This window comes from Corythoichthys intestinalis, chromosome 18, assembly GCF_030265065.1.
Source record: "Corythoichthys intestinalis isolate RoL2023-P3 chromosome 18, ASM3026506v1, whole genome shotgun sequence".
Taxonomy (NCBI): domain Eukaryota; kingdom Metazoa; phylum Chordata; class Actinopteri; order Syngnathiformes; family Syngnathidae; genus Corythoichthys; species Corythoichthys intestinalis.
In genome coordinates, this window is record NC_080412.1 from 8,505,642 (window position 1) to 8,521,879 (window position 16,238).

At 37.1% G+C, this 16,238-nt stretch overlaps 1 protein-coding gene across 2 annotated transcripts; it reads left to right on the forward strand.

The window, feature by feature from the left end:
• Window positions 1–139: 139 nt before the first annotated feature.
• On the forward strand, window positions 140–11,891 carry zgc:153990 (uncharacterized protein LOC768125 homolog). 2 transcript variants are annotated; one of them, XM_057820358.1, is made up of 5 exons: window positions 140–276; window positions 1,043–1,241; window positions 5,439–5,858; window positions 7,210–7,263; window positions 10,842–11,891. In XM_057820358.1, the coding sequence occupies exons 2-5, from the start codon at window positions 1,115–1,117 to the stop codon at window positions 11,255–11,257; spliced, it is 1,017 nt and encodes a 338-aa protein (XP_057676341.1). In that variant the 5' UTR covers window positions 140–276; window positions 1,043–1,114; the 3' UTR covers window positions 11,258–11,891. The 2 variants fall into 2 exon arrangements, with proteins under 2 accessions (XP_057676341.1, XP_057676342.1); XM_057820359.1 differs by lacking the exon at window positions 140–276 and adding an exon at window positions 302–691.
• The last annotated feature ends 4,347 nt before the right edge of the window (window positions 11,892–16,238 follow it).

The following is a 16,238-nucleotide window of genomic DNA, read 5'->3' on the forward strand; positions in this document are numbered from 1 at the left end:
TGAGCACGATTACAATTCGGAAATTTTCGAGAAAAGACAAAGCTTACATCGTTGCAAAAATACATAATGTTTATTATTTGGTACATATGTGCAACGGGCGTCGCATAATGTATTTTGGTAAATCTGTATTGCACACTTAAAAAAAAACTAACATGACTAGATACCGGACACAGTCTCTGGTAGGCGTTCCTCTCGCTAGCTTTACACTAGCTAGCTTGTTGATAGTGACGTTTATATGAATACTTAAAAACAAAATATAGATTTTGGGGCTTTCAGGTGAGTCTATTATTATCTGTTTACGTATTTGGAAGCCAAACTGCTGTTCACCAGACGACATGAGTCAATATTGCCCTTTACTAGCCTAGCCCTAGTGTTACTGTTAGCCATCGCTGTTTAGCTGCAAAGAAAGCAGAGCTGAGCTTGTACCATTGCTGCCACTAAGCTACTACTAGCAAACAACGTCTCCCGTTTTACTAATATAATTGTAGGTAATGTATGTGTCTGACATAAAAAGAATATTGCATTAGCATTTAACATATTGTCCAAGAGGTGAGGATAAATGAACACAGTGCATCATTAGCTACTAGCCTCAGTCAAAGTTAGCATTTAGCCTTCGCTGGATTGGGAACTAGCCAAGCTGAAAAATTGCCGACATTTCCAAATATCAAGACAACGCATATGTTTACTAAAGGTATGCTGTCTGATAAACGGTGATTGTATGTATATTGTGTACATATACGAATGTGCGATGGAAATGTGTGAACTGCAGCCATTTAAACTGTGCTAAACGCGTGCATTGTTCGTTGGCAGTGCGTGGGCAAGGGTGGAAATCAACAAATTGTGTATATAATACAAACATTTCGTTAAATGTCCTTCAAAAACATGCCATATTAAAGTACCCTAGTGTTCTCGTATGGAATGCCTTCACGTTTCGTTCACCTTGAGCCAATATAGCACGTAATTTGAACACCACGGTTCGGCTGTTATCCATTTAATTACTAGAGGTTTAAAAATGTCAATACAAGTCTGAACTTTTTGACAGACTCGTCTGGAAGTTGGAGCTGAGAGGCGACTACACAGCAGCTGAAGAACTACTGACGCTGTTTTGTGGAGAATGTCTTCGACATTATTCTACAACCAGGACAGTGTTATGCGCCTCAAGAAAAGGAAAGCCCGGTTTACTTTCAGTGAGGTTCACATACTTTTGGATGAAGTGAGGAAACATCGCTCAGTGGTTGTAGGTATGTGTAATCCTGTCATCTATCGTGCTTGGTTTGATCCTATGGACCATCTGATGAATCAAACGTAATAAACCAAAGATGTTGGCATATTGGTTTTCGGTCATTCAGATTTAAGGATCCAATGCTTATTATTGTAATTTTTTTTAAAGAATACTTATTATTTCAATGTCAAAATACTGAGATTTTTTATTTTTTAAACGACGATAATACATAGCTTTCATGGTCTCAGGTGTCAAATTATTTAGCCTCAGCAACGGCCTCTGCTGGTTGCAGCCAAGTAGTGCACTCTTATTTTACTCTTCCCGCAGGTGCTATTGATCAATTACGGTGGAGAAGCCCATTGGCGGCTCACAATGTTTTTTGGGGAAAAAATAATAAGTTGATGGGAAGTTTGCAATTATGATTGTTACGCGTTATTATAAGCCATTTATTAACAACACTAAAACATAGTCTTACAAAAAGGCACAGTCTCGAAGTACAGTTTTGACAAACTAACAAATGTCCAATGCAATGGGAGAGAGCTGGGATATGTTTGTTCCCATATCGACCATAAGATGTTGTTGCTTTCAACAATATCACCAGAAATTGCTAAAATGTGGTTGAAATACTGTATGTATACTTGTTATAAGCAGGGGTGAAAGTGGCTAGAATTTCTTGCTGGAACTCCCTGACATAAAGGTTGCTTTTTTTTTTCTCTTTGGGGGGGAGGGGGGTGTCAAACTTCCTAAAACCACAAAAATGCAGTTTGGCAGGTATACGTATAGCACACAATAAATAAAACACAACATATTCTACACATGCATGAGGGCAGTGGTCTCCAACCACCGGGCCGCAGACCGGTACTGGTCCGAGGCGCATTTGCTACCGGGCCGCAGAGAAATAAATAATTTATTAGCGACTGCAATCTGGCCTGTGGCTCTTGACACACCAAAAACCCTGTCTACTCTATAGACCAGGGGTGGGCAAACTATTCCACAAAGGGCCGCAGTGGGTGCGGGTTTTTGTTGCAACCCATTAAGAGGACACCTTTTCACCAATCTGAAGTGCAATCAGTCGATTGCTGGCAGGTGCTTCTTATTTCTGCTGAAACCTCATTGGATAAACTATTTAAACTCTCTGTGCTGGGTCAGTTGGAACAAATACCAGGACCCACTGCTGCCCTCGAGGACCGGTTTGCCCACCCCTGCTACAGACTAATCCGAGTAAAGATTCGTATAGGCCGCCATCTAGTGGTTGGCCGCAATTACTAGGGTGTTTGCACACCTATAGCAGCCCAGCGCCAGTCAATGTAAACAGTAACTTTAGCTGCTGTCGACTGTGAGCTGCGGGCGGCTGTGTCTTTGGACCGCTTTTTTGCAGGGACCATCTGCCGAGCCAGAAGATGAGCCTACAACCAAGTCCATGCTGCACAATATGTGGCTAAAGGCTAGCAAACAAGGCATCAAAAGCAAATGCACTGCGAGCATCATACCTCATGGCGAACCGTATTGCTAAAGCTAAGGGAAAAAAAATAAAAAACTTTCACAATTGGAGAAGAACTCTTTATGCTTGCGACCATGGATATTGCCGACAAGTTTTAGGAGAGGCCACAGTTAAAAAAAAAAAAAGGTTGAGTCAGTGTATGGTGAGTGACATTTTCCCTGCACTTAATATTCCTTTTTTAGCCTCGACATGTTACTTTATATTTCTGTCATTTTGTGCCACACATTACCGGTCTGCGGAAAAAAGGTCCACATTACACCGGTCCATGATCCAAAAAAGGTTTGGGACCACTGCATTAGGGTACTGCGTTACACTTACTGTAACAAGGCATACACGAGAAACTGATTTTCATTCAAAATTTTTTCAATGATGTGCAAAATCACAGTTAACAAAAACACCATGCAGCAACTCCAACGTCCATCTCATTTTTATTTTCCCTTATTTCCTCACATCTAAATGGAAAACCTCAGTTTTAACCACTTAAGAACCTAGGACGTACAGTCCATTAAAATTGAACTGAATGTAAACATTGACTTACATATTATTTAAAAAAAAAAAAAAACTAACATACATGACCAAAAATGAGTACAAATGACTTACTGGGGTTGGACAAAATAATGGAAACAACTTAAAAAACCAACAAAAACTAATTTAATATAGTGTAGGTGCCTTTTGTGGCAATTGCAGCCTCAATTCTCCGAGGTATTGATTCATACAACTTGTGAATTGTTTACAAAGGAATTGTAAGCCATTCTTCAGTTAGAATACCCTCTAACTCTTTTAGAGACGGTGGCGGTGGAAATCGACGTCTTAATTGAATTGCTAAAATTGACCATAAATGCTCAATAATGTTTAGGTCTTGGGGTTGTGCCGGCCATACAAGATGCTCAACTTCATTACATTGTTGCTCATTCCATTCTTTAACAATTATGTTCGATGGTTATGATGCCGAAATGTTTGGTGTTTCCATTATTTTGTCCAACCCCTGTACATTATGCACAGTGAAATTGAATATATTTTGAAGATGACGCAAACATTGACTTTTTTATATTACAAGGAAATAAATATGTAGCCTAACATAGGTACATTTAAGTCCAAAATGCACATTAATTATATTGCCAAATGTATCACGTTTTAGACAAGCATTTCTAGACCACTTGGAGTTAAAAAAAAAAAGTTAAGATCCTTACTGTCTTTAATCTCACTTTAGTTATATTTGTTTGACCAAGAGGACTCCATGAAATGCTTAATGTATCATTTATGATAAAAATTAAAGAGCATACTCTATATACAAATTAATTTTAAAAATGTTATTATGATAAGGACCACTTAAAGCTTTAAAAAAAAACAAAAAAAAAATCTGAATTTTCTCTTCATCATTTCTGGTGTCAGGCATTATAGCATGGAAGATGTTCTGAACCTCCCCATCAGAACAAATAAAATAAAATAAGGCTCTTCAACTCTTTCCTTTCTCTTAAAGATGTAATCAATTTTCCATTGCTTTGTCCTTTTTATATCGCATTAATTCAACAAACTTGTTCTATCTTTTTCTTTTGTTGTCCCAGAAACATGTGCATTTGAACCAAACAGAGCCAATTATCCATGCTGATCAAATGCCAGTATGTCAGCCAATTGAACGGACTCAGAGGAATAAATATATAATAATTATCAGTGGAAACGAATGACGCTACACAAGCACTGTTTTAGGCTTGTTGATCACACTTGTGTATGTAAATCTGATCTTAGTAGATTGTTTTCTTCTTAGAGATCTGTGTGTGACAGCCTGGCATTTTTTTTTTTTTTTTCTAACATGGAGGTTTGACAGTCATATTTTGGGGCTTCAAAGAACCATTCCTCCCCCGAATTTTATGCCGGAACAGCGTACCGGACTGTTCCGGCCCACTTTCACCACTGGTTAAAAGCGTTGCACCAATACCGATTCAGACAACTGGCTGTGTGATATCAGCCAAAACTGTACTAATATTACATTATCATGATTAGTATTGTTTTTTTAATTCTTTTAATACTAAACTGCAAACGCTGCTGAACTCATAGTCTGCCATTGATGGCGCTAGATGTCCAGTCCATTTGAAGTGGGAGGGATGGCAGTGAGTGAGCGTTCATTTGCTGCCATCCCTCCCACTTCAAATGGAATGGATGTCTTCTATCGATAAATTAATTGGTGGGAGGATGCATCTTGACCAGAGGAAGAACAATTTTATTTTTAAACTCATTGGCTGCCATTGAAAACGTTCAACCCATTTGAAGTGGGAGTTCTGGCAGAATGTTCATTCACTTCCACCCTCCCACTTTAAATGGATTAACGTCTACTAGTGATAGATTCACAGCAGAAGGATGAGTAGACGCCAAACAATTGGATGTCATCTTGGGATATTTTTTTTCACCATGGTGTGCGTAGCTGGCAGCCATCTTGCGTAGGACAACCTACGGTTGGAAACTAGATCCTGAAAAGTACCTATTACATGGTGTCAGTGTTACAATGGTTTTTAGACTTTCTTTTGTAGCGCTGTTTTAGCCTAACAGGTGGGGTACGTAAAGCCTTGCGGCCCATTAGGCTTAATAAAAACTGGGGGGAACTCTGCAATTATTCCTATCCCTCCTCTTGAGGTATTCAGAAAATATTTTTTTGTAAATAATCAAGTTTTGAAGTGTTTTCATATACTTTTTGTGTGTGTTGTTTTTTCTAACTCTTAGGAAAATTCAACCGCGGTGTCGGAACAGACTTGAAAAAGCGCACATGGGCTGAAATTGCAGCCCGAGTCAACGAGATCGGCGAGTGCCAGCGAGAGGTCATTGAGGTTGTTAAGAAATGGTCGGACCTGAAGTGTGACACCAAGCGGAAAGTTGCTGCCATGCGGTCGGGCAAAGTGCCAAATCGGGGCATGAACTCCCGTCTTTCTAAAGACCTTACTCAAACAGAGAAAGTAGTGCTTCAGATTCTGGAGATGGACCAAGAAGACCAGATTAGCAGTGACTTAGGCCCCCTTTGTGATGATGATGATGAAGAACTGGAGGAGGACGACATGGTCGGAATGCAAAGTTCACCCAACGGTGCTGACGAGTTGTCTATGCCTCCTTCAACGTCGTACACTTCAAGTGGATTTGCACAATCAGGTAGTAAAGAGGATCCATCTCTTCAAACCACCTTTTTTGGAGTGCTGTTCACATTTTATGCATATGGCTAAATGTACACACGTGGACAAAAGTTTTACTAATCATTTTTAGATCAAATCTACAGGTGCAGTTTTACTGTTACAATTACTTTTTGAGAAAAATGTACTCCTAAAAGTAGTTTTGCACCGAACCTTACTTTTTACTTGAGTAGATTTGTGAAGAAGAAACACTACTCTTACTCCGCTACTTTGGGCTACACTAGTATCGTTACATTTTTCCTCTTTAGTCTACATATTACATTTGGCTTTGTTTTGCCAGCACAGTGGCTCTACCAGTTTCACTAATAATGAGATGTCTCAACAATAATCACATGACTCCATTGTAACAATACACATGACCACAAGCTTTGAGTCCGAAGTCCTATGATTAAGCCGGCCTGTTCAATAACGTGGTGTCATCATAGCACCGCCGTACAGACTAACATGTTTCACATAGGTCGCTGCCGTTACCATTATTTAAAAGTGCAGGTCTCAAACATTCTCCTAGTTTTTATTTGGTGCCTATAGACCACGTAATACCGGCTATATGATGGTTATAATTTCATGGTAGGAAATATGTTTTCGCCACTAAAGGTCACTCATGTTCTTTGAAACATTGATGTTGCATTTCTGTAGGTTTTTCTAGTCTGAATTCGATGTTTTTTTAGGTTTTTTTTTTTTTAATATTGCCAAATATGGTTATGCAATAGTACTGTATATTATTAACAGTTCATGTAGATGACGTGCTGAGAAGAAAAAATACAATTTTTTGAGAAAAACAAAAACAAAAAACATTGTTAGCAGTTACTTGAGTATTTTTTTTTTCCAACTACTTTACCTACCCACTTCTGACCAAATGACCTTCATGTGAAAGGATTATTGCGAAAAGGATTCAAGAATGGCAAATGCAAATTTCTTAGACCTCTGATAATAAAGAAATTAATGTTTAAACATAAAAAAATGACACCGCTGACAAGCAAAGCCATTTATCAATGTCAGGTATACCCATGCACATACAGACTAATAGTCTCCAGCAAATGTGCATGTGATAATTAGTATTCATGATGTCACAAGGAAGAGCGGACAATTGTGGACTCTCTCTCTTGATTGGCTACAATAGTACTACATTGCTTAAATATATGGGTGGCCATTTTCTGTAAATTCAGGTTTCTATTTGTGTTTTTACATTCACTTTATATTCAATGCCATGTCCACATAACTGTATTATATGTAATTTAAGTGTATTACTTTTGTATTCATACTTCTATTTAAAACAATCCATTTCAAAAGTTCCATACTTTTATTGTTTGTAGGGGACTCATCGCAGACAGCCTTTGATATGCAGTTTGAAATACCTGCTTCAGAAGGTGAGTTGTCATCAATGGCATACAGTTTCAAGGAAACCGATTTAAATACAGTATTTCACTTAGTGATGGACAAAATGAAGCTTCTTGAAGCAATGCTGCCAATCTGTTTGCACATGTTTCAAAGCTTCGTGGTGGTTCATTTGGTCTATATGGCGCCATCAAGTGGTCCTGAAACCCAAAAGGCCAACAGTGTTGAGATTCTTTGGTGATTTGTTATAAAATGGGAATGGGCTTGCTTTTTTTTTTTTTTTAATGGCGGAAAACACTCAGTTCCGCTCTGAGACCCCCAATTTGGCCAAATTTCAAAATTGTCCTATATGCATGTGATACATCATTGGCAAGCTTAAAATCTCAATTTTATGGGGGAAGAAAATTTTTGAACAGGAAAGCATTTAAAAAAAAAAAATAAAAAATTTAAAAAATTTAAACAGCAAAACCCTAACTGGAGGTGAAAGCATGCGAGAGCATAATTAATGACACCATGATTTTAACGAGATATTATCGCGTACTTGCCTCTTTTCGATCCAAAAACTCCATGTATCATCGAGTGTCAAGACACAGATGTGATATGCCATAGACGGATTTTTGGGGGATTTTATGGGTGAAACATGGCAATATAATAACAAGGGTTGCGATGCAGAAATCGCAGACATCAAGGAGTGGTCGAGATGTTCTTTTTCATATATTTACCCTTTTAAACGTTTTTTTCAATGTTTCTTTGTTTTGATCGATTATTTATCCTCTAACATATCTGCAAAAATGCGACAGTAACAAAAAAAATAAAATAAAATGAAGCCATAGTTATGAGGTCGATATCCGTGACTTATTTACAGACATTTTTTTCATTGTGACGTAATTTGTTTGAAAGTTGAAAATATGTGAGTTGATCATTTTTTTAAAGGTTTTTTTTTTTTTTTTCAACGAAATATTAGACATCAGTTAATGATTCTAAAGTAAAAATGATGTTTTACCCTGAAAACTACTGTTTACTGTCGCCGTCGTTTTTCAACCACGGATATCTAGCTCATAACTACCGCTTAATCGTATTTTTTTTATGTCACTTTTTCCCCGATGTTGGATGATAAATAATTGATCCAAACAAAGAAAAATGGAAAAATAACGCCTAAAAGGGTAAATATATGAAAAAGAAAATCTCAACCACTCCTTGTTTGCGTTTTCTGCATCGCGACCCTTGTTATTACCATGTTTAACCCTCATAATCCCGAAAAAATCTGGCTGTGGCCATTCATAGCTGTGTCTTGTCTCAACACACTGCTTACTTTAACTGCTTGCTTTTAAATTCATATTGTTCTTTCTAAACATGCATTTTACATATATTTACCCTTTTAAACAATTTTAAAAAAATTTCTTTGTTTGGATCGATTATTTACCATGTAACATATTGGGAAAAATGTGACAAAAAAAAAAAAAATCAAGCCATAGTTATGAGGTAGATATCCGTGACTTACAGTGGGGCAAATAAGTATTTAGTCAACCACTAATTGTCGAAGTTCTCCCACTTGAAAATATTAGAGAGGCCTGTAAGAGACAGAATGTGTGGGGAAAAAAAAAACAAAAACAGAAAATCACATTGATTTTTGAGTCCGTGTTGCCCAACGACAGCCCCAAAACATCACTGCTCTAGAGGAGATCTGCATGGAGGAATGGGCCAAAATACCAGCAACAGTGTGTGAAAAGCTTGTGAAGAGTTACAGAAAACGTTTGGCCTCCGTTATTGCCAACACAGGGTACATAACAAAGTATTGAGATGAACTTTTCGTATTGACCAAATACTTATTTTCCACCATGATTTGCAAATAAATTCTTTAAAAATCAAACAATGTGATTTTCTGTTTTTTTTTTTTCCACATTGTTTCTCTCATGGTTGAGGTTTACCCATGTTGACAATTACAGGCCTCTCTAATATTTTCAAGTGGGAGAACTTGCATAATTAGTGGTTGACTAAATACTGATTTGCCCCACTGTATTTACAGACACCATTTTTTTCATTGTAACGTAATTTGTTTAAAAGTTTAAAATATGTGAGAAAATGGTCTTAATTAAGTCTCAGAAAGTCTTAAATTTAACTTGAGGAAACCTGTAGGAACCCTCCCTAGTGAAGCTGCATCTCGATTTGCGCTTTTTGGAAACGACACTCCTATTACTCAAGATGAGCCTTGTAGCCTTGGCACATTTCGTCCCATCACTAATTTCACTATGTTGTGAGTCTAAATGCTTTTTTTCTATTTCTTTTAGGAGTGGGAACCTCTTGATACCTCACGATACGATTTGCGATACAAAGCTTACGATAACGCTGATCTCACGATATGGTTATAGAACGATTATCGATACATTGGGCAGGAAATCGACCTAAGATAGTCTACAAAACAACGAATAAATGGAAAAACAAGCTTCTGTTGTGAATTGGAATGAGCTTCCCACTATTAGACATCCAGGTCATTTGAATGGATTGGATGTCTATGGCCATCAGTGGCAGCCAATGCTAGGCAACGAGGTAATTTTGGGGCATTTCAGATCCTTACCTTATTGATTTTCAATCACTTCGTGTTGATTTTTGGGCATTTTATGAGTCACTTCCTGTTGATTTTGGGTTACAGAACAGGAAGTGGCCTGGGAGTCTCCCAAATGAATAGGGAGCGACCTGTAAATGCACTAAAATGAAGAGAAATTGACCCTGTAAATGGCCTGAAAATCAGAAAGAGTGACTGTGAATGCCCTGGTTTCGAATGGATGAAAGTTCGTTTGACCCTCCCAGTCTAAATGGATTGGGCGTCGAGCTCCATCAATGGCAGCCATAGAGTTAACTAAGACACTATTATAGTGGAAGATTTTGATAGCAACTTTTATTTTTTTTAAATTAATTAATTTATTTGTTTATATATATATATATATATATATTTTTTTTTTTTTAAATCTTTATTTCATCAGGCAGTCTCATTGAGATTAATATCTCTTTTACAAGAGAGGCCTGAGCGCACAGAAAAATTCACAAATATCAAACAACACAAAATACACTAACTGAAACAATTACAATAATCAGTAAAAACATCAGACGAGATTTAAAATCACCAAGATGAATGATTGACTGTAGTTTGAGAGTGGTTTGCAGTTCGTTCCATTTAAGAGGAGCATAGTAGCTAAAGCCGGTTCTGCCAACATTAGTGCGAGTGGATGGAATGTTTAGGGTTAAGTAGTTGGATGATCGTGTTTTGTAGTTACTGGATTTGAATGACAGGAGAGATGTGAGGTAATTCGGAAGTTTTCACAGTAAAGCCTTACAGATGAATAACATGATATGGATATTTCTTCTTGACTGTAGTGAGGACCAACCAACATTTTGATAAAGGGTACAATGATGAGTGTAGAAATTGATATAATAATATATAACATTGAAATTGATTTAAAAAAAAAAAAATATATATATATATATATATATAGATAACATTGACACCTTTTTAAAATGATATATAGATAAAGATAACCTTTTGGAATACAAAGTATCACGATATATCACCATTTCGATATTTTGTCACGCCCCTAATTTCTTTCCTTGACAGATTGGGACGAGGACCGTCAAGATGACGCGCTGCCGTCAAGCCGGTCTACTAAACTCCGAGGGAGTTACCAAGGAAACAACGGCCTCCCGAAACAAGAGCAACCTCATACTTCTTCTGGCGCTTCAACCTCAGCCTCACTTCCAATCACTGGTCAGCCAACCGACGTGAGAGAAAGCATGCTCCACAATGCGTCACTCAGCCTCCACGAACAGCACGCCACCAACGTCCTGCTTGAAACGGTTTCCCGTTCCCTGGAGCTTTTGTCTGAGTCGGTGCAGCAGCTGGCAGAGACTCAGCAGGAGTTTGTGCGAGAGTCCCTGCAGCTCCAACGAGAAACGGTCCAAGTTCTGAGAGACTTTACGGGCGGCGCCATCACTTTCATGCATGACAAACTGAATGGACGGCCTGCGTTATAGCATCATCTTGCCAGATGTGTTCCTGACTTTATATATGGCCTTCAGCCACAGAAACCTTCAAGTTCCTTTGGATTTTTACACTGGTTACTGTTCTGACGACAGTACGCAACAGATATTCCATTATGGGTTTAGAAAGCCTGTCTGAGGGTTCAATTTTTTGGTTGTTTTCTTTTGCTACTGAGAGAAGAGATACTCGTGTCACTGCGTTGTAAAGCATGTACCACTTTTTAAAGCCGTTCCTTGTTTTATTGCTGACATTCAAGAATGGGTCATTGAATTTGAAATGTCAAATTCCGCGCCTTTGTCCATAAGTGTTCTCTTGCTTTGTGTCTGTGTATAAGGTATCACTCATACTGTAACATTGAGTAGTTTTCAGCACCTGACCATTATATGGTCCATATATCTTAAAATTATACATGACTCATGATTTTTACAACCTATACTGCGTTATTATATTAGAATGTCCGAAAATGAAACCTTTTCTTTTAGACGTTAAATAAACTGTGTAAAACTTTGGGGAGTTTTTTTCAACCACCATCACTTAGAATTTATTTATTACTTTGTATGTCTATTTTTTTGTAATTTGGATGACGATTTATGAGAGGAGTGAGTGCTTTAAACAGATAACCTCTGTTTGCGTCTACAAGTAGCATACATACCAAACATAATGGGGGGAGGGGGGTTTATTAAAAAAAAAAATCCTTGTTTGCCACAGCAAATGTTTGTCTGAAATCATATCTGATCATCACTCATAATTTGACTACATTCAGGTTTCATATGGAGGTAGATTTGTCTAGTCTTCAATAAAAAAAAGTCGCTTCAATCAAAATATAATCGAAAAAGTCACTTCAATAAAAAATGTTTGCAAAAATAAATTTGAAACTCAAAAAATGCATTTGAAAACTTTTTCTTAGAAATTGTTTTGATTGAAGTTTCCACTTTAACAAATAGTGGCAAAAATAAAAAAACATTTCAAAAAAATTTTTGGGGGAAAAAATATGGCGGAAAACAGACGACTGAAAAAGCAGTTTTTGCTCTTGCGCTCTTCTTAAAAATAAGCTGCTGTATTTTAAGCCAAAAGAACTATTGTGTTTGATAGAACAATATGTCTATATGCTGCCATAGCAGATTCATGGCGCATTAAGCCCCCGAGCTAATTTTAATTTGTTTTATACCAGAAAGCCCCATTTACAGACGTCGCGAAACCGCTTTTGTTTCAACCCAGCCATAAAACGAAGGTAATTATTTATATTTAATATTCTAAATGTCTGTTATTTTTAGCTTAGAATCATTAATTGATGTCTATTATTTTGTTAAAAAAAAAACAAAAAAACGAACAATTATTCACTAGCATATTTTAAATTTTAAATTATACGTCACTATGAAAAAAATGCTGTCTGTAAAAAAGTCACAGATATCTAACTCAAAACTATCGCTTAATTGTATTTGTTTTGTTACTGTCGCATTTTCTCCGATATGTTAGATGATAATTAATCGAACCAAAGAAAAATTGGAAGGAAAAAAAAAACGTTTAAAAGGGTAAATATATGAAAAGGAAATCTCACACACTCCATGATGTCTGCGATTTCTGTGACCCTTGTTATATTACCACGTTTCACCCATAAAATCCCCCAAAAATCAAGTTGTGGCCATTCACTGCTGTGTCTTCACACTCAGTGATACATGCTACATGGAGGTTTTGGATCGAAAGAAGTTAAGTACGCGATAATATCGCTACATATAGATGGCGTGTATGGCGAGTGTTTTCCGTCATATATATGCTAAATATATATGGCGGAAAACAGGTGACTTGAAGTTCCGCTGTGAGACCCCCAATTTGGCCAAATTTCCCAATATGCACGCGTGATCATTGGAAAGCTTAAAATTTCAATGTTGTAAGGGAAGAAAATTTTTTAACAGGAAGGCATTAAAAAAAACAACAACCTTAAATAGCGGAACCCTAACTGGAGGTGAGAGCACGCGAGAGCATAATTAAAGACACCATGATTTTAATGAGATATTATCACGTACTTACCTCTTTTTGATCCAAAAACTATGTAGCATGTATCATCGAGTGTCAAGACACAGATGTCAATGGCCACAGCCGGATTTTGGGGGGATTTTATGGGTGAAACACTGAAATATAACAAGGGTCGCGATGCAGAATTCGCAGACATCAAGGAGTGGTCGGGATGTTCTTTTTCTTTTAAACGTTTTTTTTTTCCCCCAATGTTTCTTTGTTTGGATCGATTATTTATCATCTAACATATTGGGGAAAATGGACAGTAACAAAAAAAATAGTTATACCCATAGGTATGAGGTAGATATCAGTGACTTATTTACAGACACCATTTTTTTCATTGTGATGTAATTTGTTTAAAGTTTAAAATATACGAGTCAATAATTTTTAAAGTCGTTTTTTTTTTTTTAAACAAAATATTAAACAATTAATGATTCTAAGCTAAAAATGACAGGCATTTTGAATGATATAATTACTTCCCTTCTTTTTATGGCTGGGTTGAAACAAAAGCGGTTACGCGACGTGTGTAAACGGGGGTTTCCAGGGTAAAATGGACAAATTAAAAATAGTTTGGCGGCTTAATTCGCCATGAATCTGCAATGTCTGCATATAGACATATCGTTCTATCAAACACAACAATTCTTTTGGCTTAAAATACAGCAGTTTATTTTAAAGAGGGGTGCAAGAGCAGAAACTGCTTTTTCAGTGTTGTCTAGAGCTGGGAATCTTTGGCCACCTAACGATTCGATTACGATTACGATTCAGATGGTCCGATTCGATTCTAAAACGATTATTGATGCACCCCCCCTTTTTTTTTTTTTTTTTTTTTTTAAGATATTTTGTACATTTGTTCCAAAATTGTTCAAAAATACTCTCAGGCTAAACCAAACTACTATTTCAGTATCAAGTTAACATATAGCAGTAAACAAATATACAAAAATAACAGTAAATAAAAAACTCCAGTCCCCATTCTGTATCAGCAGCTTTAAACTACATTCAATTAATTTAATGTTGTGAATCAACCGTTAAAGTTGTTAAAATTGCTCCCGTTAAGCCATAATTTCCCTTTTGTCAACTTTCGACATGTGAAAGTTTTAAAACTATTTTAAAGATAGATTCAAGTCAATATTTTACCGATTTAGGAGTATTTTAGATAAAAAGTTAATTAGGTTTGCTTGGAAGGTTCGCTACAACAGCCTTGCAGAGAAGTGTAGTGCTTTAAGATGGCAGCCGTTTACTACGTCTGCATCTAGCTTTTTGTAGATGTGCTGCAAACGCTACCGCTACTGTAGTGCATCTAGTCTTATATAAATGATATCTACCGTAACATTATGTGGATGACGTACTTTTGTAGCAGCTTCAGGTATGTTGTTGTGTTTTTTTATCTCGTGGCATGAGTTGAGCTAGAGCCGTGAGTTGAGCATTGGCATTACCCGAGGGGCCGGGTAATGAGAAGCATGATGTTTAGCTACTCTCGCTCCGTTGCTCATTGACCGCGCGGCGCGCTGAGTGTGTTGTACTTCCGCTTTACTTGGCATATTTCAATAATCGGAATTTGGATGTTTGTGAATCGTTCTCGAATCTTCCACGGCCGAATCGCGAAAAATCTAAGAATCGGAAATTTTGCACACCTCTAGTGTTGTCTGTTTTCCACCATATATTTGATTTGATTGGCGCATTTTTTTCTGGGACTTACTGATTTAGACACAAATGTCCTACTCATAATATGGCCCAAACTGTCAGGAATCGCGGGCAAGCAGGTGGTGTGGACCCAAATGCAGGGAAACAAAAACGCAGCAAGACAGATGGCGGTGAACTCAAAAAACGTTTTAATAATTACTAACAAAAACACAAAGTACAACCAAACGGACTGAGGATCAAAAGGGCAATGTTCAAACAAAACTTACTTAACCGGAGGGACTGGTACACGAGGACAGGACATGACATAGACTTTGACAATGACGCAACAAGGAATGAAAAAGAAACTGGGAGCTTATACACACACACGCAGACAAGGGGTAACGGGACAAGGAAGAACAGATGGGTGACACAGAGGGATGCAGGTTGGCGGATACACTAGGAGCAGGTGCAACAGGTGAAATCAATGGGTAATCACAGGAACACACTAGGTGGGAACCAACAGCCCAAATGCAAAAAGGATTGCTTCAATCAAAGAGAACAGTTTCGATGAAAAAATAAGTGCTCAAATGCAAATTTCTGAGTCTCAAATATTTTTTCTCATTCAAAAATTTATTTTCTATAATTGAATTTTTTCTATTTTGGACTGATTTTTCTTTTGAATTTATTTTTTTGTTGGAAGCAACTTATTGTTTCATTGAATAATAAAGACACAAATGTCCTAGCTAAAATGTGGCCCAAACGCAAAACTACATTACGTCTAGGGCTGCAGCTATCGATTATTTTAGTAGTCGGTGAATCGATAACCTACTTAGTTCGAATAATCGAGTAATCGGAAAAGGAACATGAAAAATTAAAATACCTGAGCTGAGCCTCAAACGGTACTAAAAATAAATAAATGAGGATCTATGTACAATAAAAGAACAATTGGCTAACTTACATGGTAAAAGTCCGCTAGCTTAAATGCTATAAAATGCAAAAGTTTTTTTCCCCAATGCTCTTGACAAATGGTTCAGACTCATATACCCAGAAAAAACAGATAAATATACATATAAACTAAATTACGAATGCATTAAAAAACATGAGCCCAAAGAAAAACTTAGCTTATGTTGGTCTTAACAGGGAGCAGTTGGATTCAGCCATGTGAAATGAGCCAGACCAGAGGGCAATGTATCCACCCTAATCAATAAAATAAATGTAAACACTTTCAAAATAAAACTTTACAACGCCACTTTAATTAAACGAATACTCGAGGCAACCAAATTTAATTCGAATATTTTTTTCTAATCGAATACTCGAGTTAATCGAGTAATCGTTGCAGCA

Coding starts and splice junctions, on each gene's coding strand:
- zgc:153990 (XM_057820358.1), top strand. CDS start 1,115: ATGTCTTCGACATTATTCTACAACCAGGACAGTGTTATGCGCCTCAAG. Junction 5,859..7,209: donor AAGTGGATTTGCACAATCAG/GTAGTAAAGAGG, acceptor TATTGTTTGTAG/GGGACTCATCGCAGACAGCC. Junction 7,264..10,841: donor TGAAATACCTGCTTCAGAAG/GTGAGTTGTCAT, acceptor TTTCCTTGACAG/ATTGGGACGAGGACCGTCAA.